This window comes from Hemitrygon akajei, chromosome 8 (genome assembly GCF_048418815.1).
Source record: "Hemitrygon akajei chromosome 8, sHemAka1.3, whole genome shotgun sequence".
Taxonomy (NCBI): Eukaryota; Metazoa; Chordata; class Chondrichthyes; order Myliobatiformes; family Dasyatidae; genus Hemitrygon; species Hemitrygon akajei.
The window spans coordinates 98211127-98238392 of NC_133131.1; the positions used below are offsets into that span (position 1 = coordinate 98211127).

Sequence of the window (27266 nt, forward strand, 5' to 3'; positions counted from 1 at the left end):
CAGAGACAAAACAAAGATTGTTACTCCTCATGGACATGAAGGATGTAAGTCATATATGTCAAACTCAAGGCCCGCGGGCCAAATCCGGCCCGTGGTGGAATTATCTTTGGCCCGCGAGATAATATCTAATTACTATTAAAGCTGGCCCCAGTAATCGAAGCGCCTATGGTGCATGATATGGCTAATGCTGAGTTTATTCAGGTACCAAGGTTTTCAGGGTTTTTAGTGTTTATTCGGCAGTCTTCTTCATAAGAAACGGAATTTGTAAAGTGAAACACTTTGTAGTTATAGCAGAGACTGAGACACATGAGAGCAGGCTGAAAAAACGGAGGAAACGAAAGCTGCGTTCGCACGTGTCCGACTGATCCGGCCCGCATGAAGCTGCATTTTGCTCAATCCGGCCCGTGACCTAAAATGAGTTTGACACCCCTGAAGTAATAAAGTCAATTCAATGCAATGCAAGTATGAGCTGGAAAACCTCTAAAGCATCAATCTGGTGTGACAAAATTGTTTCAGTAAAGCAAAACTGTTCATTTGTAGCAACAGAATATATGTTCATATCCTACAGTGAACCTAAAAGGGCTAAAGAAAACAGTTCCTTCGCAAAAATGGAATATATGTTGTTACACTACAGTGAACTTTCTAGCCCAAAAGAGGGGCTAGAAGTATTTCCTGACAGATAAATGATGTCTCTCTTTTCATTTGTTTCTCAATACATTGCCTCATTTTCTCCTCATTGTTCTTCCTGCAGTTACCTTGATTGTAATTAATTCTGCCCTGAGCCGTTTTTGTTATTCTTTCATATGTAACTTGCCCTGGTATTCACATATTCACAGGTAGTCCAGGTATCTAATTTCATCATCTACATGTATTTGCAGCAATTTACAGCACAATATTAACAGAAGATTGTATATTGGAGGGTGGGGAATATATGATCCTGGCCACAACTGGAATTGTGATACTAATGAACTGCTTAAAATGGAGCTGTGAACTACAGAAACAATGTCATTTATTATTTTACCAAAAGGCAAATGCTGCAACTACGGTCAACAGATTAATTACACCTCCAAATCATAGAAAACTGTAAATCCCTGCATTTTTTTCTTTAAAAGGATCCAATTGGTGCAAAGATAATCAACTTGCACTTATTGGTTAATGTTGGCAGATTGCCATTTTGCTGCTTAGAAGACAAACACCAATTTGCGAGCATCCAGATCCGATTGATGTCCAAAGGGGACTACAGTGCTGTGTATGAGACAAAGCCTAAGCAAAGTGACCTTTATTAAAGAATTTTCCTTCTTTAACACTTCTAATCTGTTTGCTTTAAAATTTTCATTCACTTTCCTTCCTCTCCCCCAACACAAAAGTGCTGTAATGTTCTATATATATTTGCTACTTCTCTTTTAATATACCTCTTAAATGTCTCTGAATGTCAAAGACACTTAACTATTGGGTTAACCTCAGAATTTTGACAGCTAACAAAGATAGCTGAAGGGCTTTGCTGGCTATCAAAGTTTTCAGAGGCATGGGCTCCATCACAAGATTGCAACCTTGCCGTGCCCCAGATTGCAATCCTGGGTGTGCAGAATGTGGAGGCCAATGTGATTTGCTCTTTGCATTCAGACCCTCTATGCACGGATGTGCTGAAGCCTGGTGGACAATTCCGTATTTGGGTTGTGAATGTTACAGGCAGACAAATAACACTAGAGTTGCTATCTGGAAGTTTGGCATATAAAATACTGTTCTCAAAAATGCTAAACATTTGGGCAATAGTTCCATTGGTTATCATAATTCTACATTAACATCTAGAAATCTCACTCTACATCATAATTAGAATAATTATTTCCCTAAATAATTTGGACTGTGTTTAATGGAATCTAGGTTATGTAACCTTCAACCATTTAATTGCAACATGAAACTTTTGCATGCCTGCCAAGAAATTTAAAAAGTTGGCAGAAATCTATCCTCTCTATATCTATCCCTGACATTGAAGTACAGATGTCAATTTTTGGCTGCTTTCTAACTAGGGGACAAAATGATGATAATGTCCTGAATTTGTCCAACTGATTCCCAAGGGAGCACTGCAATCACTATTTGCTTAGGCCAATTCATGTCCCTATTCACAAGAGAAAGTGGGTCAAAAGCTCTTCCTCATAATGTATAGATCAAATTATAAATCTATTTATAAAAGATATTTTGATGCTATTTTAAGAGAAACCATGCAAAGGTTATGTGAAAGGTTTTAGGATCCCCCAGTAATATAATAGGATGCCCCACAAATACAAATTTGACATTATTATTTATTACACCTACATCCATAATCAAGATTAATTCTCTCATACATTTTTCAAAGAAAATTTCATTTCTGTTTGACCTAAGCGTCTTTCTCCTGGAATTTGTGACTTCGTTTTTTTTACACAGTAAAGTAGCTGACTTCAGAGAAAAAGAATTCAGTTGATATTTCAGACAAATACAGCAGACAAGGAAGTTCTAATGAGTTGATTTGTCACAGGAATGGAAAGTCCAATAAACGGTTTGATTGAGCAGATATCCAATTATAAACTGAATCTGGTGTGACATTTAACCTGAAACATGTATACAACTCAAATCCAGTGTTGGCTCTGGCCTAATACAAATTCTACTAAAATGATAATTTATAAATAGAGTTTTTGTATTAAACCAATTTATGCTCAAGTACCTGGACTCCAACCAAGTTACTTAAATCAATATTTATAAAACAAAACAACAACAGAAATTATTCCAATTTGAGATTGAACAGCAAGTTAGAATAAGACCATAGTTAACTTAAAATCAAGGACGAAGATATTAAGGTCAGTGCACTGAATAACTAGAAGCTTATAAGGGTTTGCTGACAGGAAGAATAGGCAATAGGCCAGGTAGGTGAGAGGTTACAGAATTTGACTTCAAGTGAGACCAAATACTGATTGTGATGAATGAGCATTAGAGAGATCAAGCTTAGAGGAAAGAAATATATGGCTGAAGCTCTGACACTGATGAAGGTTTAACAGTATCGAAGCTGAAGTGGTGAGACAGTTGACATCAAAGTTAAATTTCCCATCTTGCTCTCAGTGACCTAGACTCTCGATTTCTAGCCAAAGCAGAATTATATTCAGTGCCTTAAAGAGCCAAGTCAAACAGAAGGGGACCGACCGGTAAGCCTGTGAGCGGGGATGGAGGAGCTCCATCAGCTGACAGGGATTGTGAAAGGAACAGATTGATGAACTTCAAATGTTAAGATCTTGTACAAACAAGAAAAACATCTTGTTTGTCAACACTGACCTAGAAATTCTGTTGTGCAACAGATTTATGTGTACCATGGAAATGAATTCGTAAAGCAAAACCGACAGCAATACGTGAAGATCTTTCCCAGCCCCAACATATCGATGCAATTACAAAGAAGGCACAACAGCAGCTATATTTCATTGGGAGTTTGAGGAGATTTAGTATGTCACCAAAGGCACTAGCAATTTTATACAAATGTACAATAGAGAGCATTATAGCTGGTTGCATTGTGATCTCATATGGAGGAGCCACTGCACAGGATCAGAAAAAGCCATAGAAAGTAGCCAATTCAGCCAGCTCCATCATGGTCACTAGCCTCCCCAGCTTCTGGTCAAGATGACACCAGCGAACAACAGTTCCTTGGATGACATCTTCCAAATAGTCAGTCAGTTCAGTTTTTCTATGTCTTCTACTTATTCTTTTCATCTTAATTTTGTTTTTGAAACCATTAGAGCCTCGGACTTACAGTCTGTATTTTGATTGAGTAAGCCAGCACTCTGCTGTCCCCAAGAAAACACCAGGAAAGGAGCGCAAATACAGGTTATCACGAGGAGAGGCTCAGGGACAAGATGAAGGGCCATGATCAACTATACTTCTTGCTGATTAAAGCATCGAGGAAGATTGAGACATTGAGGCAAATGCAGAGGAGAATGAGTGGTTCTCAGAGAGGCCACTGGTTTGAGTCACTTTCCTTGGAGGGGCCACTGGTTCAAGTTGCTTCCCTTGGGGGCTACTAGTTCGTGTCGCTTCCCTCCGAGACACCACTGGGTCCAGATGCTGTTGGAGATGATATCGAAGTTCATGGATTGTGCTCTAGTTCAAACTAACTAGTTCATATTGGCCTCTTTCAGGTCTATGTTTCTTGAGTATCCTCACCCATTTTTTCCTGTTGCCAATAGGCGGGCTAGGGATTTAGGGTTTGATCTTCTGATCTGTCAGTGTTTGTGCGAGGAAGGGGCTGAGGGGGTTTGGGGCTTGTGAGTTTCTGCTTCTCTTTCTTTTAATTCAGGGGTTTTCCAAGTAGATGGTGAAGGGGAATTGATGTCTTTCTTTCAACTACTTCTATAATTTTCTGATTTACATGGCTATCTGGAGAAGGCAAATTGCAGAGTTGTATTCTGCATCCATACTTTGATAGTAAAATGAACCTTAAAAACTTTGATCAAGGAAAGCTTCAAAAGTCGATGCCTCAGAAAGGCATCATCCGTCATTAAGGACCCCACTACCCATGTTTAATCGGACTGTTTAATTTTTATTGTCATTTTCTTTGCAGTTTAGCAATCAATTATCTGCTTGCATCATGAACAGTTTGGTATGCCTCTAGTGGCTATACAATGTATAATACTGAAGTTTCTTTGTTTTTTCATTGAGAAGTTTCATTGACTGATTTTACTACAGTATTATATAAGTATTTTCTAATTGGGTTATTATTTATGGAAGTTTTCTTGTCTCTGGGTATAAAAGTAGCTGTTTTATGCTAGGTACCATCTTTGAATCCTGTCTTCTTCAACTAGTAAGACCATCTATTCGGTTCCTGTACTCTTCATTCTTAATAAAACAACTCTTAAGAAAACAACAGTGAAGCAACACATTATATGCCTTTTAACTTTGGATTTAAACAACAGAGTCCAACAACTGGCAGAGTTGGTGAAGATATTATCAAGTTTGAATTGGTTACACTCAAAGACAAAAAAATTGAGTTTTTAAGACACAACAAAAGGGCTAAGATCTTCCGCTTATGTTCCTCTGTTGTCTGTGAGAAAAAATGGGTTCAGACTTTGAACGCTGGAGTGGAATCAGGATTGAGGTCTGCTGCATTGCTGTTTAAAAACGAAATGCAGTCTGATAGAGCATCAAGAATTAAGCTTGCACAAGTAGTGGAAAATGAATTTTAAAAATTAAATACTTGCAAGCCAGTGGAATCTGTGAGAAAAATTAAATTCGTACAAGCAATGGAGCATGGATAAAAAGATGAAAAATTTGTGCCAACCAGTAGAGTGTGTGAGACACACTTAAGTATGTGCAAGCTAGTGGAGCGTGAAGAAAAATGAATTAAATTCAGGTTACAGGACAACCTTTTAAATATTTGGCTGCAAACTGTTAACATTTCAAGATTGCAGTCAAAGTAATAAAACATACTTACAAACTAAGGTCGATCAAAACAATGGCCAGAGTCACAAAGCTTAGTTAGAGCTGTTAGCTAATTGAAATGTTTAAGTTCGATAAGATCACTTTTAAAAAGTCCAGACAAAATATACCATCAATACCATCTACTGGCTCCTAGATGATATTGTGAAAGTACGGAATAAATACCAGTAAATGGCTGCTACTGATTTAGAGATAAACCATATAACCATTACAGCACAGAGACAGGCCATCTCCGCCCTTCTAGTCTCTGCCGAACGCTTACTCTCACCTAGTCCCACCTACCAGCACTCAGCCCATAACCCTCCATTCCTTTCCTGTCCATATACCGATCCAATTTTTTTTTAAATGACAAAATTGAACCTGCCTCTACCACTTCTACTGGAAGCTCATTCCACACAGCTACCACTCTCTGAGTAAAGAAGTTCCCCCTTGTGTTATCCCTAAACTTTTGCCTCTTAACTCTCAACTCATGTCCTCTTGTTTGAATCTCCCCTATTCTCATTGGAAAAAGCCTATCCACATTACTCTATCTATCCCCCTCATAATTTTAAATATCTCTATCAAGTCCCCCCTCAACCTTCTACGCTCCAAAGAATAAAGACCTAACTTGTTCAATCTTTCCCTGTAACTTAGGTGCTGAAACCCAGGTAACATTCTAGTAAATCTTCTCTGTACTCTCTCTAATTTGTTGACATCTTTCCTATAATTTGGTGACCAGAACTGTACACAATACTCCAAATTCGGCCTTACCAAAGCCTTGTACAATTTTAACATTACATCCCAACTCCTATACTCAATGCTCTGATTTATAAAGGCCAGCATACCACAAGCTTTCTTCACCACCCTATCCACATGAGATTCCACCTTCAGGGAACTATGCACCATTATTCCTAGATCATGTAGTTTGCTTGATAAAATGTGTGAGTGAGTGAAGGAACTAACAGGGTGAATAAAGTTTTTTTACTAATTGAAAGAAAAGTGAAATTTGTGATAAATGACAAGAAAAAACACGATAGAGACAGTAGAAAGCCTAAACCAACTGAGCAAAAGAACAGCACTGAAATTCAGTCAATGTGCAATATACAGTGCTTCAAAGCGAACTGAAACAAAACGGAAAAACGAAGCCATGACTTCAACGGGGCAGTCCAGCTACTGATGCTTGCAGAGATGCTGCCAGTGACACTAGCACTGATGGTGCTCTTCTCAGAGAAACATCTATTTCTGAAGCTAGGTCGAAGAATTACTGCTCACATCAGTATCTCTGTACAGTGCCATCATACGAACTCTGTAGAATTACAACCTACATCAAACAGTCCTCCAAGATAGTCATACCATCTGAATTCCATGGAATTACAGGATGGACATGGCATGGACTCCACAGCGGCCCCTAGCCACTCAAGTGAGTTTGACAGTGCTGAAACAGTAAGATTGACAACAGACACAAGAAAATCTGCAGATGCTGGAAAGCCAAGCAACACACACAAGATGCTGGAAGAATGCAGCAGGCCAGATATCATCAATGGAAAAGAGTAAACAGTCAACGTTTTGAACCGAGACCCTTCATCAGGACAGGAGAGCAATATCACAGCTTGCTCCAATAAAGACCAAGGAAGCGGAGACACACGGGACTGAAGATGAAACCATTGTTAATCAATGTATTGACAAGCTAGTGGCAGACTCATTAACTATTGCTCAACCACTCAGCTATCTGCTGAAAGAGAATTAGTGCTCAGATGACCCTGTGACTCTTAATGAAGAACAACTGGAAGCGTTTCAAACCTTAAAGGCGACATTGTGTACTGCACCTGCATTAAGAATCCCTGACACAGGTAAACCATTTACCCTGTATGTAAATGAGAAGCACATGATGGCAGTTTTACAGAAGATGCCAAGAGCCATGCCTCTCCATCCATGGGAATGACCTGCATTGCCCTGGTCGAGGACTCAAGTGGATCTTGCCAGATCATTCAAGGACACAAATTTCTTATCTATATAGTCATGCACTTTGGTAGAAGAAATAAATGTGCAGACTATTTTCTAAATGGGGAGAAAATCCAAAAATCTGAGATGCAAAGGGACTTTGCAGAACACCCTGAAGGTTAACTTGAGTCAGTGGTGAGGAAGGCAAATGCAATGTTAGCATTCATTTCAAGAGGTTTAGAATACAAGAGCAGGGATGTGATGCTGAGGCTTTATAAGGCATTGGTAAGGCCTCATCTTGAGTATTGTGAACAGTTTTGGGTTCCTCATCTAAGAAAAGATGTGCTGGCATTGGAGAGGAATCAGAGGAGGTTCACAAAGATGATTCCGGGAATGAAAGGGTTATCATACAAGGAACGTTTGATAGCTCTGGGTCTATACTCGCTGGAATTTAGAAGGATGAGGGGGGATTTCATTGAAACCTTTTGAATGTTGAAAGGCCTAAACAGTGTAGATATGGAAAGGATGTTTCCCATGGCGGGGGAAGTCTAGGACAAGAGGACACAGCCTCGGGATAGAGGGAAGTCCATTTAAAACAGAGATGCAGAGAAATTTCTTTAGTCAGAGGGTGGTGAACTCATGGAATTTATTACCACAGGCAGCTGTGGAGGCCAGGTCTTTGGATGTATTTAAGGCACAGCTTGATAGGTTCTTGATTGGACGAGACACCAAAGGTTATGGAGAGAAGGCAGGGGAGTGGGGCTGAGGAGGGGAGAAAAAGGATTAGCCATGATTGGAAAGCAGAGCAGACTCAATGGACCAAATGGCCTAATTCTGCTCCTATAGTTTTCATTTATTATAAATTTGCACTGTATTGCTGCCACAAAAGAACAAATTTTGTGATATATATACCAGTGATATTAAACCTGATTCTGATTCTGTTAACAACTTGTGTTGATGAAGGTGTCATCAGTTTCATAGGGCACTAAAACTGCAGACCCAACATCTAGAGGGTGCACCTCAACATACCTCTTCCAACTGGTGTTAATGCATGTGGCAGCACAGCCACTAACTGAGACGGAGGCCTGAAGACATCGGAGGTCTTGTATAATCACATCTTTAAGCCACTTTGCAGTGCAATTGTGAACCACTCCCCCAAACCAATGATACCATGACCCCATTCCATCCTCCTAGCCCACAGAAGAGTAAAGCACAGGGACAGGGTCCTTTGGCCCATAATATCTGCACTAACCAAGATGACAATTTAAAATACATGTCTGCTTGCACATGTTCATATTCCTCAATTCCCTGCCAGTTCATGCTCCTGTCTAAATGCTTCATAAACATTACCATCGTATGCTTCAATCACTTCCCCAGGCAGTGTGTGGAATCACCACTTTCTGTATAGAAATAACACCATGTAAATCTCCTTTAAGCTTTCTCCATCCCACCTTAAACCAATGGCCACCAATATTTAACCATTCCACTCTTGGGAGAAAAACTCTAACAGCATACCCTATCTATACATTTTAAATACTCCTATCAAGACATCCATCAGCCTCTTCCCCAGAGTCCTGGACCGGTAAACTAGGATTTTTCCTCGGCTTGTTCTGCAAATGTCTCAATCAACAGCAGAGAGGTCTTTAACCCAATGATATAGTGGTTGCACTATTGTCCATTGAGGCTTTAAATACAATCCTGTGAGGGCACTACACTTTGCCTGTAGCCCACTCCCACACACTTGGTGTGTCTTTCCAGTTGCCAATTCCATTTTACTCAAAATTTTGGAATATAGTTCATTTCAATGTTTATTACTGATATGCTCTTGAGTTCTTGATAGAAAATGATTTTAAAAATTAGTGAATATGAATCTAAAAGTGTGTGCAGTATAAATAAACAGTCTAACATTCAATTTGAGCGATTGCATAAAACTATGAAGATCTCAATGCACTCAGAGTGAATTTGACACTTACTTGCTGTCAGCAATTTAAAATAGCTGGTCAAGATTTCTTTGTCTTTTAAAGATACTTTTTAAGGTGTCTTTAAAAGGGGAAGAAAAACACTTATTACCTGTGTAAAGAATGTAGGAGAGGAAAAGTAAAGGTGTGATTTAATGTGGGGAGCATTCACATGTTATCATGAAGAAAGGTATATATTGTTTGCTTTCTCGTCCCCTCGACCCCCGAGGAGAGCTGCCAATGTGACCTGCACCTTGGTCATCTCGGAGGCTGAGGTACTTAGGCCCTTTCAACGTGTCAACAGCCACAAGGCAGCAGGGCTGGATGGCATCCCAGGGTGAGTACTCACAGTGTGCACAGCACAGCTGACCTGGTGTGCTTACAGACATTTTTGATCTCTCCCTCTCCCAGTGTGTAGTGCCTTCCTGCTTCAAAACATCCACTATTGTCCCTGTGCCAAAGAAAACCAAGGTAACATGTCTGAATGATTGACGTCCTGTTGCACTCACCTCAATCATAAGCAAAAGCTTTAAGAGGCTGGTCAAGGACTACAACTGCAGCACGCTACCACCCACACTGGAACCCCTACATTCACCTACCGACACAACTGATCAACAGACGATGCCATAGGCACAGCTCAACACACCATCCTCACTCACCTTGGAGAACTGGGATGCTTATGTGAGAATGCTGTTCCTGGACTACAGTCCAGCATTCAACACCATAATCCTCCCCAAGCTTGACAAGAAGCTCAGAGACCTCAGCCTCTGCCCTGCCTTATGTAGCTGGATCCTGGGATCCCTGTCGGATTGCCGGCTGGTGGTAAGGATGGGCATCTTCACCTCTGCCCCTCTCGTCCACAACACAGGAGCCCCGCAAGGCTGTGTCCTGAGCCTCTCCTCTTCTCCCTATATATTCATGACTGTGTTGTCACACACAGCTCCAATCTGCTGATCAAATTTGATGACAGAACATTGATAGGCCTTATTTCCAACAATGATGAGACAGCCCACAGAGGAGAAATCAACGCAGAGGTGCTAAGAAAACAACCTCTCTCTCAATGTTGAAAAAACAAAGGAGTTGATCATGGATTACAGGAGGAACGAAGACAGGCTAGACCCTATTGATTACAATGGGACTGTAGTTGAAAGGGTGAGTAGTTTCAAGTTCCTCGGTATACACATCACCAAGGATCTCACCTGGACTGTACATACCGGCTGTGTGGTGAAAAAGGCACAACAGCACTTATTCCACCTCAGACAGCTAAAAAAGTTCAGCATGAGTCCCTAAATCTTTAGGACTTTCTACAGGGGCACCATCAAGAACATCCAGACTGCCTGTGTCACTGCCTGGTACAGGAATTGTACTACCCTTAATCACAGGGCACTACAGAGAGTGGTGCGGACAGTCCAGCACATCTGTGGATGTGAACTTCCCTCCGTTCAGGACATTTACAGCAGCAGGTGCATAGAAAGGGCCCGGAGGATCATCAGGGACTCCAACCACCCCAACCACAAACTGTTTCAGCTGCTACTGTCTGGCAAACAACACCGCAGCATTAAGGCCAGGCCTAACAGGCTCCGGGACAGCTTCTTTCACCAGCCAATACCAATACACATTGATCTGATTGCACATCTGACTGTACATTGATCTGATTGTGTATCTGACTGTACAAGTATACAAAATAATCCTGTATACAGTCCTAGTGTTTGAGCAATATTCTCCCACATTTCCCTCTTTATTGCTTGGACATTGCTATGGAGACTCAACGTAAAGATTTTTACTCCCTTGGATCTAAGAAATAAAATAAAAATAAAATAAATAAGGCCAATCCTGCGTACTAGGATTTTACAGAGGTAATCACGTGGCTCCTAAAATTACTTAGGCTGGGATAAACAGCTAGAGGTGAATATCAAATTTTCTATTAGACCAAGATACAATGGAAATAAAGAAAGTACTTTTAAAATCATTGGATGTCACTAACTCAAAGCATGCAGAAATAGCATGCCAGCAATTTATGTGGAAAATGCAAGTTATACATTTACAAACCAGAAATAAATGTAATTCTATTGCTGTGCCACATAAGGCAATGAGTGCATAGTTAATTAATTCTGAAATATATTAAAATGAATGTGATAATTCTTATGATCAAGATACTATATCCATTAACTCATTTGTGGATAATAATTTCATCAGGAATTCATGCCAGAAATGTGGAAAAATGGGATAGCAATAGTTCTATTAAGGTTTTAATGCTCTCACAAGACAATGATAATCTGCATACAAATTGAATATAAGTTAAATGAAGTAACAATTCCTGTGTTGCATGTGCTTTTACATAACAAAGGAAAGGACTTAATCAGCAATTAATATCCTCAGGATGTCAAAATCCCAAGTTTCTTCGCATTTCAATTAATGTTTGGGAATATCCCAGCATTAAAGAAATATTCTCATCTCAGGCTATGGAGTCAAGCCTACATCCAATAAATATTGAAACTATTTTGGAAGCATAGATCAGATATGTTTCTTTTTTTTTGAGCAACAACTAATAAGTCAGTAGTTGTCAAACGATGCAAAATAAGGGTTACATTTTATCCGAATTAACTAACTCATTCCTTTACCAAATTACCTCTTTTACGGGGAATATTAATATTAACTCGGGAATTTCACCTGATGACAAATAGATGAATTAAGTAATGGTATAAGACAGGGGATTGGACTACCCAAGTGAAACTTTTTAAAATAAATGTATATATAACTTATAGTAGCTCATTTCAAGAAAATTATAGTGATCCACATTTTTAAACCTAATATTGAAAGGCCAGGATAAAGTGAATGTGGAGAGGATGTTTCCAATAGTGGTAGAGTTTTGGAGCAGAAGGTACATCCTCAGAATAAAAGCCCTTTTGAACAGAGATAAGGAGGTTCTTCTTTCAATGGAAGATGGAAAATCTATGCAACTCATTGCCACAGACAGCTGTTGAGGCCTTTTCTTTGAGTATTTTTAAGTAAGGACTAATAGGTTCTTGAATAATAAAGGTGTCAAAGATTATGAGAAGGCAGGACAAAGGGGATGACAGGGAAAATAAATGATTGTGCGACAGAGACTTGATCCTAATTCTGCTCCTTTGTCCTATGATCTTTTCATCTAAAGCAGCAAAACTTTTGTGACGGGACTTGTTTGGTTCCTGGATAGAAGTGCAAGATTTTGTCTTAGTGACAGTGGAGGGAGAGAAATGCTACCACTTTAGTACAATGTGGATTTGTGGTAGAACTGCACAAGCTGATGTGATGTTTCAATAGCTTTCTTTGTCCTTTGAGACAGTACAAATCTCAGAATCTGTATCAAAAATGTTTGCTGTGCCATTGCAAATGGACCATATAGAATGGACAAGCTGCAGTTACTCTGCTCTGGCAGTGAATCGAATGAATGTCTACAGTGATGAATGGGACTCCTTTGGATACTGTCAAATTTGAAATATTGTTGAAGCTACACTCAGTTGATGAGTATTCCATCACACTTCTAGCATTCACTCTAAACGGCGAGTGGGTATTGGGAATGGGGAAATGAGCCAATCACCATATATAATCAGTTTCCGAATATAATATTTAAGTGGTTGGTCCAATTGTGGTCAAAGCTAATATTCACATTAACCACCTCAATTCCTCAACACATTGTTGCTGTAGAATTTAATAATGGCAATGTGAAATGGTATCAAAAACTTGTTTTGCTGGAGATGGCCATTTCTGAGCTTGAGTGTCGCTGATGTAACTTGCCACATCAGACCACAGGGTTGAATAAGGTTGAATAGGGTTGAAATCTTGCTGCACGAGAGATGTGTTAATTATCTGAGATGGTAATAGCATAGAACAATGAGTAATCAAACAGCTTCTTTTTTGTCCTTATGAAGAATGAAAATCACTCAGCCTCAAATACCACTCTGATAATATCCTGTGACAGTTTTCTTGAACTAAGATAATTAGCTCAACAATTAATCTTTTTTTTGTAGGAAGCATGACTCTTGCCAGTGAGCAGTTTGAACCTTTTTGAAATCTTTTGGTGAACAGAACCCATGGACAATTTTCCGCTGTCAGGAAGATGCCAGTTTCCTGGCTGTAGACAAATGAAAACATGACAAACATTCAGCCTAACTCCCGAGCAGGAGACTTTAGCACTTTGTTGGGGATACTGTCAGATCCTATTACATTTGCTGGATCCTGTGTGCTCAGGCATTCTTGATGTGCTCAGTAAATTGAACTGAAGATGGGTTTTGTGTGATGGTTAGAAGCCAGAAGGCAGCACTCTTAGCTGAAGACTGTTTTGAGTTTTTCGACCTTTCTTGTTATTATCATGTGCTGGATTAATATTCGTCAACACAGGATGTTCATTTAAGTGGGGCAGTTCGCAAATTGGGTTATCAATGAAGTAAAATCATTTGTTACATTGAACTCTGCAGTCAATGAGAAGTATCCTCATACCACTGTATTTTGAGAGTGTGGGGGGCTTTTTGAGAAAAACAAGCATCAATAAAGGAGAGACATTTGCAGTATTCATGGAAAGAAGCTAGTTAAGGGGAAACACTACTCAAACTTTGAATGCAAGATGCCCTGGAGAAGAAATGTCTAAAGTTAAACTGTAATTAGATGTGTCAGTATTTCACAATACTAAAGTGGTTGTAAAACTAGTTTAAAGAAAGCATTGTAAGCAGAGTAATATGAATTAAGAATGGCTTGTCACATTTGAAGACTGAATTCAAACTAATAGACAAAGTAAATATCAAGGACAATTTGCTTCAGCATTTATGCCAGATCCCCAGGAAAAAAAACCCAGAATAAATAACTCCTTTAAAGCTACAACTTCCAACAATATCCACTAAAATAGATTTCCAGTTCCCACTGCATCTTTCCAATCATGTGTACGTGTATTACAGTTTTAATGCAAAGTACTAAGCAACCTTTGGACAGAGCAATGGGAAGAGGCAAACCAGGCACTTAAATTACACCAAACCGGCCAAAGTCAGAAGTGTGAAATGTGCAACTTACATTAAAACTGAGCTGTGCAAAACTAGAAAATCCCTGTTTGAGTGATGAAAAAATAAAAACACCATCTCTTTGTAAGGTCCAACAGTATGGTAGATTTTCAACAGACCAAACCAAAATGAAGACGAAAGAGTTTTCAAGACAAGTCAGGGGAATGATAACAGAGAAGCACAAATCTGGGGAAGGGTACAAGACTATGTCAAAGGCACTGAACATACATCAGATGTCAGTGCAGTCCAATGCTAAGCCACAGCCACACTGCCTAGGTCAGGCCACCCCTCTAAACTTGGTTGCACAGATGAATAGCAGTTGTAAAGAGAGGTCATTATGGTGCCTACAGTCACTCTGAGTGAGCTGTAGAAGTCAGTGGCTGCAACTAGAGATGAAGTTCATGGCTCCACAATCTCTAAAGCCTTGCATAAAAAGAAAAGCTTCACTTACTGTAAGGATGTGGAAGAAGGTCTTGATGTTCAATGAGAGTAAGTGGAACTTTCTGGCCTCAACTCTAAGCAGTACACATGGCATAAATCTAATATTGGGCATCAGCCAGGTAACATCATCCTTACTATAAAGTGTGGTGGGGGTAGTATCACGCTATAGGGACACTTTTCAGCAGCAGGGATTGGGAATGTGGTCAGGATTGATGGGAAGATGAATGCTGCTAAATACAGAGAGATCCTGGATAAAAACCTGCTAGCCTCTGCCAGAAAGCTTAAACTGAGGAGGAAGCTTGTCTTTCAGCAGGACAACAACCAGCACACTGCCAGAGCAACCACGGAGTGGCTTCAAATGAAGAAAATTAATTTCCTTGAGTGGCCCAGTCAGATTCCTGACCTTAGTCCAATCCAACATTTCTGGCAAGACCTAAAGACTGCTGTCCACAGCTGCTCCCAATCTAATCTGGCACAGCTTGAGCAATTTTGCAAGGAGGAATGGGCAAATCTTGCTCCATCATATTGTCCAAAGCTAATAGAGACTTATCCAAAAAGACTTCTTGCTATAATAGTTGTGAGAGGTGGTTCAAGTAAGTACTGAGCAAAGGGGGTTGAATACTTTTGAACTGCTGACATTTCAGTTTTTGAATTTTTAGTTTTTCATGCTTTACAATTATCCCTGTTTTTTGGGATTCTACTGTGAAAAAAAGGGAGGATGTGATTCAAAAATAAAAATTCTCAGTTAAAGTGACCAAAATCCCTGCCCCTAATACTCATTTATCTGAACAAAGGGTTGGGGGCTGAATACTTTTACAATGCACTGTGTCTTGCAACACTTCAAGTGTACTGTGTATAAATATAAAACTCAACTACTTTACAGAATTATGCAGCTGAGGAAGATGGTGATGTATTTAATATACATTATCACCATTATCTTTTCAAAGGAAACTGAATAACTTATGCATCTATCATAAAATAACATCTTGTCTGCACAGCAATACAAAGAGCAGCCATCCGGTATCTCCTCTTTGTTGAAAATTATACTCTTGGTCAGTATCATTTGTAGCTGTTTACTTTTATTCACTCGCAGAACTTACTGGAAAAGCAAGACAATATTGTACGGGCAATTAAAGACAGGCAAATTGATCTACAAGGTGCTATAGCTTCATTAGTTAATACTGGCAGGTCTTACCTGTACCAGATTCCATTCTTTCAATGATTCAGCAATGATGGACGTAATAGAAGGACACACTCCACCAAAGATCATCAAGTGCTTAGGTCCAAATTTGATGCCATCAAAGAAGGCTTTGAGCCCTTTAGCGTTATCACACTGAAATAAATAGAAAAGGCATCATATTAATGCTAAAGGGTAGTAATAATCTTGTCACTATTTAAAAACAAAGTATGAAGAAAAGTTTAATACTGTTTCTTAAGTATTAACCATTTGGCTAATATATACTGAAGACAGGTTTTCATCTTAGTAGCTGTGAGACCTGCCTGCATTGTATACATTTTCAAGTTCTCTTTTTTTTTGCCATATTCAAGAGTACAGTTTAACATAGTATCATTTTATTAAAACAAAAATTTTAGCATGGTGCCTTATCTAGTGATAAGGAACTTCTGACAGCATTTCAGAGATATGCATCAATGTGCTGAAGATATTTAATTTGAGTTGGGAGCTATTAGATTAGTTAACCCACTGATAGCAATAAAAGTTGAAGTGTAAACAAATCAGGTCATCATGTCAATGCTTTGTCAAGTTTACCTCACTCAACACATGAGCCATAAGTATTGTAAATCCACTTGGTTGAAGTGGTCACTAATCCCTTTCCAGAACTCATGATGTCAGGTTTTGCTGCAGATTTTCACTGCAGAGTTTGAAAGACTAAAATTACTTTAGGCTTGTGCAAAAAGGCCACTGGATAAGTGACCTATTTTTCTATGGGTATATGTACTGGGAATTAAGAGTGATGGACCACACAGACATCTGGCAGAGCAGTCAGCTATGCTTCTTGCAAATGGATAATATTTCAGCCAATGAGTGTGCAAGTGCCAAACCAGTCCTTCACTAAACATAAAATCAGATCCACAAGGTTTCGTTGTTAAATATATGAGAGAAAATTCTGCTTTCTATACAGAAAAGAACAACACTTGAATAGCTTTATTTATCCAATGGGAAATTTCAAATCGTCATGGGAATACAATTCCACAAAAATATGAAATAAGATTACATTTGATTTTATTTTAAAATCGTATCGACTTTATATGTATTTCAAACAGTTCATTTTATTTGTCTACAATGCAGAAAAGTTCTTCTGGTGATTTTCTTGATCACCATGTGACATTGCAATGCACCTTCCCCAGAAGTCTAAATTCCATATTCTTTCCCTTCATAACAGTTACTGTGGAAGAAGTGCAGCATGCTTTCAAATGCTCCGTGTGGTTGTAAATAATAGATTGAGGCTTGAATCCTGAGTTGTAAGTTCATGTCGGGTGGTCAGGATGATTAAAAGTTGCTTCAGCCAAGCTCAGTGAGGGTTACGAGCAAAGGGAAAAATACTGAGTGCAGTCACTTAGCGCTTTTGTGCAAAAGTGCTTATTAGGTGCGTCAAAAATCAAACTTACAAAATGACTGAAAATAGTGAAAAGAAATTTACCAATATTTACAAAACAATATTGATAAGAAAACACAATAATAACTCTGTAGTTATTCTTGTCCAGAGTGAATTCCAAGCAGCCCCCATCTCTCTCTCTCTCATGAGCTCCTTTTGTTTAAGCACCAGGACATACCATCGTTAATTACCCACAAAGGTAACTTAAAACTACACAAATTATAATATGATGCACCCCACAATGTAGTTACATTCATATTACAGAATAAACAGAAGTATCTGTCTTACATACAATGTTCAAACAATATATACACATTTACACATCTCCATTACTAAGGAAATGAAGTGTTCCACCATGTATGGTGGGAAAGGCTCCACAAAGCCAACCCAAGTGCATCCACTTGGTCTAGGCTCCTGCAATGAAACAGCAGAACTCTCAACACCATCGCACACTTACTGTTAAGAACAAATAAAGAATGAAATTAAATTAAACTTTGGTGCCTGATTCTGAATGCACGTAGCAATGGGGGGGGGGGGGAACACTACGGGTTAATTACGAGAATATACAGGGGAAGACGTTGAAATGTGTACACTCACCACAATGAGACAATATTGTGTGTGAGTGAATGTGTGTGCGTAAGGTGTCTGTTTACCGAGTGTTCTCCATCATGCTCACAATAGGTGACCCCGACAGACTCGCAGGTAAAGTGTTGTCTCATCTAGAAGAACAATTTGGGACTCTGAATGATGGTGAGAAAGGAGGTGCAGGGGAAGGCATAGCACTGTCACACTTGCAGGGATAAGAGCCTGTAGGGAGATGGTGGATAGAGACGAGTTGACAAGAAAGTAAGCAAGTCATATGGAGAGTGATCCCCATGGAATCTCTCTCCAGGCGGGGTGGAGTTTGGAAGGAAGGGAAAGGTGTGCTTAGTGATGGGATCCCATTGGGGATGGTGGAAGTTACAGAGGACAGACTGCACAGAAGTAGAGTTATGAAGAAAGCACGGCAGTGCCTCTACTTTCTTAGAAGTTTGTGAACATTTGGCATGACATCTAAAACTTTGATAAACTTCTGTAGATGTGTGGTGCAGACGATATTGAATGGCTGTATCACAGCCTAGTATGGGAACACCAATGTCGGTGTACAGAAAAGCCTACAAAAAGTAGTGAATACAGCCCAGTCTATCACAGATAAAGACCTCCTCAGTATTGAGCACATCTATACAGGGGGCTGTTGCAGGAAAGCAGCATCCATTGTCAAGGACCCCACCATCCAAGCCATGTTCTCTTCTCACTGCTGCCGTCAGGACGAAGGTATAGGGAGCCTCAGAACCCATATCCCAGGATTAGGAACAGTTATTACCCCTCAACCATCAGGCTCTTGAACCACAGGGGATATTGTCACTCAACTTCACTTGCCCAATCACCGATCTGTTCCCACAATCTATGGACTCGCTTTTAGGAACTCTTCATCTCATGTTCTTGATATTCAAGCTTACTTATTTAAAGTACAAAAACTAATTGAGATAACTGCCAGGATTCCCTGAGTTTATTTAGGACACTGTGCTATTTAATGGGAACAGGAGACTGTTGCTGAATAGGTTATAACTGGTGTTGGTCATGTGCAGTTCTGTGGCCATTCTGTGCACAGAATGAATAGTTACTAAATGGCATTAGTTGTGTTAAAAACTAGCGGTAAGACAATTGACGACTGTTTTGCTCACTGTGGCTTCAAGCTTTCAGACTTGTATTTGCAAGAACCAACTAGAAATGAAAATGAAACAAATTCACTACTTCAAAAAGTTAGAAACTATGAAGAATTTGATAGACAATGATCTTGAATGCTACCTTTGGTCCCCAGCAGACACTCAACTCTTACCTGAGGCTCTAAATCGCTGTTTGCATGCAACAGCAGCCACACCCCAACTTGGACAGGTGGGTTAAACCAAGTGAGAGTAGCTGGCAATTCGCATACCCCAGTGAGATAAGAGCACGCCTGTCCTAGCATGCAAAATTTGCTCTGGTGGACTGGGCAGATGAAATCTATAGTGAGATCCAGCGGCCAAGGAAGTGGTTCTGCAATGCTCCATGGACAGCAAAGAGCATGACCATAAAACCATATGATACAGGAGCAGAACTAGGTAGGCCATTTGGCCCATCAAGTCTGCTCCATCATTTCATCATGGCTGATCCAATTTTCCTCTCAGCCCCAATCTCCTGCCTTCTCCCCTTCATGCCATGACCAATCAAGAATATATCAACGTCTGCCTTATATATGCATAAACACTTGGCCTCCACAGCTGCCTATGGCAAAGAATTCCATAGATTCACCACTCTTTGGCTAAAGAAATTCCTCCTCATCTCCATTCTAAAAGGACACCCCTCTATTCTGAGACTGTGTCCTCTGGTCTTAGACTCTCCCACCATAGGAAACATCCTTTCCACATCCACTCTATCAAGACCTTTCACTATTCGATAGGTTTCAATGAGGTCACCCCTCATTCCTCTGAATTCTAGTGAATACAGGTTCGGAGCCATCAAATGATCTTCATATCACAAACCATTCAACCTGGCAATCATTTTTGTGAACTTCCTTTGAACCCTCTCCAGTTTCTGCACATCCTTTCTAAGATAAGGAGCCCCAAACTGCTCACAATACTCCAAGTAAGGTCAGTGTTTTAGAAAGAGTCAATATTACATCCTTGCTTTTATATTCTAGTTCTAGTGAATGCTGACATTACATTTGCCACAGACTCGATCTGAAAATTAACTTTTAGGGAATCCTGTACAAGGACTCACAAGTACTTCTTGTGCCTCTGTTTTTTCGTATTGCCTCTCCATTTAGAAAATAGTAACACTTTCATTTCTTCTACCAAAGTGCACGACCGTACACTCTCCTAATCTGTCTAAGTCTTTCTGTAACATCACAACTTCCTCAAAACAACCTGCCCCTCCACCTATCTTCATATCATCTGCAAACTTTGCAACAAAGACATCAATTCCAGCATCCAAATCATTGACATATAATGTGAAAAGCATCAGTCCCAAAACAGATCCCTGTGGATCACTACTACTCACCAGCAGCCATCCAGAAAAGGCTCCCTTTATTCTCACTCTTTGCCTTCTGCCAATCAACCATTGGTTAATCTATGCGAGAATTTTACCTGTAATGCCATGGGTTTGTAACTTATTAAGCAGCCTCATGTGTGGCACCTTGTCAAACGCCTTCTGAAAATCTAAGTACACAACATCAACCAATTTTTCTTTGTCTATCCTGCTTGTTATTTCTTCAAAGAATTCCAATAGATTTGTCAGGCAATATTTTTCCTTGAGGAAACCATGCTGACTATGGCCTATTTTATCATGTGCCTCCAAGTACCCTGAGACCTCATCGTTAATAATTGACTCCAACATCTTCCCAACCACTGAGGTTGGACTAACTAGCCCATAATTTCCTTTATTCTGCCTCTCTCCCTTCTTGAAGAATAGAGTGACATTTGCAATTTTCCAGTCTTCCTGAACTATTCCTGAATCTAGTGATTCTTTAATGACCATTAAGACTGTTACTAATGTCTCCACAATTGTTCAGCCACCCCTCCTAGAACCTGAGGTGTAAACCATCTGGTCCAGGTGATTTATCCACCTTCAGACCTTTCAGATTCCCAAGAACCCTCTCTCTAGCTATGGTAACTTCTCAGACTTCATGTTCCCGGACACCTGGAATTTCCACCATACTGCTAGTGTATTCCACAGTGAAGACAGATGCAAAACACTTATTCAGTTCATCCGTATTTTGTTGTCCCCCTATTACTACCTCACCAGCATTGTTTTCCTGCAGTCCGATTTCCACCTGCCTTTAGAATACTTCTTCCTCTTTGGGATATATATATCTTGTGCCTTCTAAATTGCTTCCAGAATTTCCAGCCATTGCTGTTCTGCCATCATCCCTGCCAATGGTCTTTTCCAATCAATTCTGGCCAACTCCCCCCTCATGCCTTTGTAATTCTCTTTACTCCACTGAAATACTGATACATCTGACTTTAGCTTCTCCTTCTCAAGTTTCTGGGTAAATTTGATCATATTATGATCACTTTCTCAGAGGAGTTCTTTTACCTTAAGTTCCTTAATCACTTCTGGTTCATTGCACAACACCCAAATTAGAATAGCTGAACCCCTAGTGGGCTCAAGCATGCACTGCTCTAAAAAGCCATCTCATAGGCATTCTAGAAATTCCCCCTCTTGGAATCCAATACCAACCTGATTTTCCCAACCTACCTGCATATTGAAATCCCCAAGACTGTTGTAACATTGCCCTTTTGGCATGCATTTTCTATCTCTCATTGTAGTTGATAAGCCACATCCTTACTACTGTTTAGAGGTCTGTATACATCTCCCATTAGGGTCCTTTTACCCTTCCCGTTCCTTAGCTCTATCCAAATGATTCAACACCCTCCGACCCTATGTCACTTCTTTCTAATGATTTGATTTTATCTTTTACCATCAGAATAACACCACCCCATCTGCCTTCCTGCTTTTCCTTTCAACATAATGTGTATCCTTGGATATTGAGCTCCCAGCCATAATCTTCTTTCAGCTATGATTCAGTAATGACTATAACGTCATTCTTGCCAGTCTGTAACTGTGCTGCAAGTTCACCTATCTTATTCCATATTTTGCAAGCATTCAAATATAACACCTTCAGTCTTTTATTCACGCTTTTTGAATTTGTCCACCTTTTATGTTGCAACTTACTTGTTGACTGCAATTTTGCCCTATCGACAGCCTCTCCTAATTACACATTGCCTCTGTTTGTAAGCCAGCTACCTCATCTTTAGCACTATCAGCTGCCTTTCCTACGATATTTCCTTGCATTGAAATACACATAACTCAGGATACGAGTCACACCATACATCTGCCTCCACAACCTCTCCATTAACTGTACTGACATTCTGGTTCCCATCCCCCTGCAACTCTAGTTTAAATCCCACCATGCAGCAGTAAGAGACCTTTCTGCTAGGATATTAGTCCCCCTCCAGTTCAGGTGAAAGCCATCTCTTCTGTACAGATCCCAACTTCTCTGGAAAAGAGCCCAATGATCCAAAAATCTTATGCCCTTCCTCATCCATCAACTCCTTAGCCGTGTATTAAACTGTATAATCTTCCTCACTAGCAAGTGGCACAGGGAGCAATCCAGAGATCACAACCCTGGAGGTCCTGCCCTTTAACTTAGCATGTAACTCCCTAGGTAGAACCCCATCACTCAACCTACCCATGTCATTGGTACTTACATGGACCACAACCTCTGGCTGTTCACTCTCCCACTTAAGAATGCTGAGGACGAAATCCCAGAGGTCCCGGGCCCTGGCACACGGGAGGCAACATACCATCCGGGAATCTCACTCTCGCCCACAGAACCTCCTGTCTGTTCCTCTAATTAAAGAATCCCCTATCACCACAGTGCCAGTGAATTTCCACTGTTACATCAAACCATGCTCCTCCCCCACCCCGACAGCATCCAAAGTGATACACCTGTTGTTGAGGGGGGTGGCCACAGGGGTACTCAGCACTGGTTCCTTCACCCCTTTCCCCCTCCTGACTGTCACCCAGTTTCCTGTGTCCTGCACCTTGGGTGTAACTACCTCTCTATATGTCCTATCTATGGTCTCTTGAATGATCTGGAGTTCATCCAGTTAACGTGGCTTTTTAGAAGCTGCAGCTGGTTGCACTTCTCACAGTTGTAATCATTAGGGACCTTGGAGGGCTCCCTGATTTTCCCACATCCCACAACAGGAGCATTCCACTATCCTGCCTAACATCTCTACTGTCCTAGCTAAGCAGATACAATGAAGCGAAGGGGAAAAAGAACTTAACCTAGAGCTTTTATTTCCTTTGCTTTCTCTTTTCACTGATCCTTGAAGAGCTGAGGCCTCAAGGGCACCACTCTGACTCTGTCCACTCAGCCTATGGCCACTGTGCTTGCCCGTGCCTTCCTTTAATTTGTTCTTGTTACTCGAACACAAACGCAGACTGGTTGCTGGTCAAAGCTCTATTGCGCTATATGATGAGGCACAGAGTAAGTCATGGCCAGTCACTGCAAACAAGGAAGACCTCAGTTGTGATGTCTACTTGTACCCCTCGACCTGGACTTGCGAGGTGGAGAAAATGTAACTCTCCCAGAGCCATTACTTTTCCCACTTTAAAAGCCCTCCCGCACAGGTTTCTTGTTAATGTCAGAACCACCAGTAGTACTGGCAGTGTTCTCATTGTTCTGTATTTCATAATTTGTTACTCAGTTAAATTATAGTTTGTCTTTTGTGTACCTTTTTAATCATTTGCATGTAACTTGGGCTCATTGGGGCAGCTGCTGTAATGGGCCAAAATATATTGGGTTCCAATTAACTGGAATTGCCTGTATATTCAATGGATTGCAGCTAAGGATTAGTCTCACAAGGTGATTCCAATTACCCACAATGGTTCATTCTCATATCATGAACAACTCTATTCAGAAAAAGTAGTTTTCTGAAGCTGCAATTAGCTAAGAAGGAAAATTGGATTTAGTTAAGTGCTGAGCTTCTTGGGTCCCAGAAGCATGGGGCAAAAGGGTGAAGTAATGTGACTTTCAAAATACTGGGATTTCTGGATTCTTAGAGCCCTGAAGCATTAGGGAATATGTATCAGGATCTAGCAGCACCTGAAGTTTGGTACCATCCAACACCAATTCACTGTTCAACCATTCGACAATTCAAGAATCCTGTAGCACTGAGAGGTGTTGGGTTTAGAACACTGAGGCAAAAGGGAACCCATGACCCCAAAAACTGAGCACTTCAAGCTTGGAACACAATTTAATACTCCATTTCTAACAACAACAATTTCTACTACTTACACTTGTATAAACAGAACTGATGCTGTAACTGCCTGCTCAAACAGCAGTTAAAACATAGGCTGCTAATTAATCTGTTCTACTTAAAAGTATTCAATGTTTAAGTTAACTAATGAACCAAACTTTCTAGACTCATGTTTCCGCCATGTTTTATTTCCCCAGGTAAAATAATCCACTTCTTTATCATTTTAATATGAAATATAATCTGAACTTACAGTTTAAAAAATATACTTGATCTGTGATTTTAAGTGATATCCAAAGCAATAAGAAATATTGGCATGGGACATGGAGCTGAGCTTCCTTTTCAAACTATATTAACAAAGATTCAAACAACACAGAAATAAGCAATCAAGTGTTCTATGAAAAAAGATCCAATCAACAGCCCAAGCCATTCAAGTGTAACTGTTTATAAAGCTACTTTGATAAAAAATGGTTGTGACTATAAAAACAATGAAAGTAATTGATTTTCTTGTAACCAATGCAATTACCTTGTTTTCCATTCAGTCATTGTTTATCAAACTTGAACTTTCTCATTAGTCATTTTGCTTTTGCTTTGTTTCACTTATATTTTGAACAAAAACTCAATTCAATAACTGCACTAGAAAAACAGTAACAAAGTAAAATATTCCAAAAACACAGACTGCTGAACACAAGTCTTATGTTGAAATAATGAATTATAAATGGAAGGAAATGTAATCTAAATTGGTTAAATATCCTTATGATCTGGTTCAGATTAGTAAAGACAAAAAGATCCTCAATTCTCAGGGCTTATGCTTAAAATTAATTTTCTCAGTTTGGTAATTTTTTACTTGGAAACCTGTTTACTTCAAAAAAATTATTTATATAAATTGGGTTCAATTTTAGAACTGGAATTAGGAAGTAATATAGTGCTGAGGGTATTAACTTTGTTCTTTGTAAAGACAAACAACATGGGTAAAAATGCTAGAACTATTTTATTACAGATTTACAGCAATGGCTGTTCCTCCAGCCCAAGCACCTGTGATGAGCTCATCCATGTCATTTCAGGTTCTGGGTGAACCACCTGCATTGCCTACTGGGAACTGAATTTCGTTATTATGTACACACATAACAACACATCTCCCCCTTTAAAGAAAAACACAAACACAATATTATGTCCTCATAAGCCTGCAAGAAACAGTCATCCTTTCCAACACAGATATTTACATTAACTTCAATTGTAATCAGCAAATATGGTTCCTCATTCACTTCGAACTCTCAATCAGTCTCTGAAGTGATTTAATCTTTGGTCTGCAATTTATCTCCACAGGTGTATTGTTTTCACTTGTGTTAATACTAGTGTCTTTCTGAAAACTCTGATAAATATGTTTATTTCTTTCACATCCTTCTGCCAAGATTCTATCTGTTAGTTTCTGTTCTTGTTCTTGCTGTATGTCCATATTTCACCCCATGTGCCTCATAATGGAGACCCGCACTACACCATGTGATCAGTGTCTTTGCACAGGATCCAACTGATTCTGCCTCAATTCACAGAGCTCCTTCTGCTGGCTACGTATCACAGCCAACAACTCCTCCTATTGGTTTGTGTTGAACTGTTGCTGTTGTTCTGACCTTTGGGTCTTTGTGGTCTCCCCATCTTCCTTTTTTATCTTTCCTTGTCAACTACGGCGAGGATCGTGGGGGTATTTTTGATTTCCAGTCTTTAACTGAAAGTCAATGACAGACAGATTTTGAACCTAAGCTGAATGATGAGGAAGCAAGACTGGCGATTTCTTCATCATAGTCACTCTGTTCAGCACTGGCATCCTGACTGTCATGCTGGTGTCGCTGGTACAGATGTCCATGGGAGGTGGAGTTCTTGTGCTTCTCTTGCATAACCTCTCTGGAGCTCTCATGCATGCTGTTACAAAGTTCTCGAGTTACATCAGGTAAACATCACAACCCCTCAAAGACATCTGCATACTCTTCCATGAGTGTTGAATGCTCCTTTTTGGCCTGGGAGGCCACAACGAAAACTCTTTCCACCAGGTTGAGCTTATCACATGCACTCAGACCTAATATTGGCTGTACTCTCTTTTCTATATCCATTCGCTGTGTCTTTAGGTGCTGCCCCTTGTGCTTGATGGTCACTATACAGACCCCCTTTACAGAAATGTTTTTTCCAGTATAGTCCATTACTTTCAACTTCACTGGGTAAATATTGCTCTTTACTTTGAGAGTCTTATAATCATCCATAAATAACAGATTCACTTGGGCTCCAGTTTCAAGCTTGAAAGAAGTTACTGTCTCATTTACAGTCACTAGAACGACCCATTCTGGTTTACCAGCACCAACAATCTGCAGAGAATCTACGGAGATTACCTCCACTTCCTCAGCAGCAGTGTGCACCTTTCTCTTGGTAGCCCCAGCTTTGCAGCACTTTGCAAAATGATTCATTTTCCCACAATTATTGCAGGACTTTCCATAAGCAGGACACATCTTTGGGATGTGCCTATCTCCACATTTGCTGCATTTCCTGTTTGAGCCTACCTCTTTGCTTCACTGTTGCTTTGGAAAATGCCTCGTGCTCTGCCTCTTTGTTTTCACAGCATGTACTGTTGTTTCTGCTCTGTGCAGCTCCTTAGCTTGTGCTTGTGCGGTCTCCACTGCTGTACACATATTCACAGCCTTTCCTAGCACCAAATCTTTTTCACAGAGCAAGCTTTCTCTGAGCACGTTATCAGGGATTCAACAAACTATTTGTCTCTGACTAGTGAGTCTCTCAAATCTCCAAACTCAGAGCATTTGCACAGTGTGGGAAGCTCAGATAAGTATTGGTCAAAGCTAACACCCTGTTTCTGGTCACAGGACAAGAACTTACTTCTCTTAAACATGACATTTTTACTTGGAACAAAGGGCTCCTCAAATTTTTTCATCAGAGTATCCATCATAACATTTGTCTCATCAATTTGAAAGCTGTTTTAGATGCCCAAACCACCTTCACCAATTATAT

General features: G+C 40.0%; 1 protein-coding gene across 1 annotated transcript in view; it reads right to left on the bottom strand.

Annotated features, from left to right (window-relative positions):
- gabbr2 (gamma-aminobutyric acid (GABA) B receptor, 2) overlaps positions 1 to 27266 on the bottom strand; it is a 977227-nt gene that overhangs the window by 677527 nt on the left and 272434 nt on the right. Inside the window, exon 2 of the mRNA XM_073054235.1 lies at positions 15996 to 16133. Coding sequence (XP_072910336.1) covers positions 15996 to 16133 — 138 coding nt within the window. The remainder of the gene's footprint in view (positions 1 to 15995; positions 16134 to 27266) is intronic.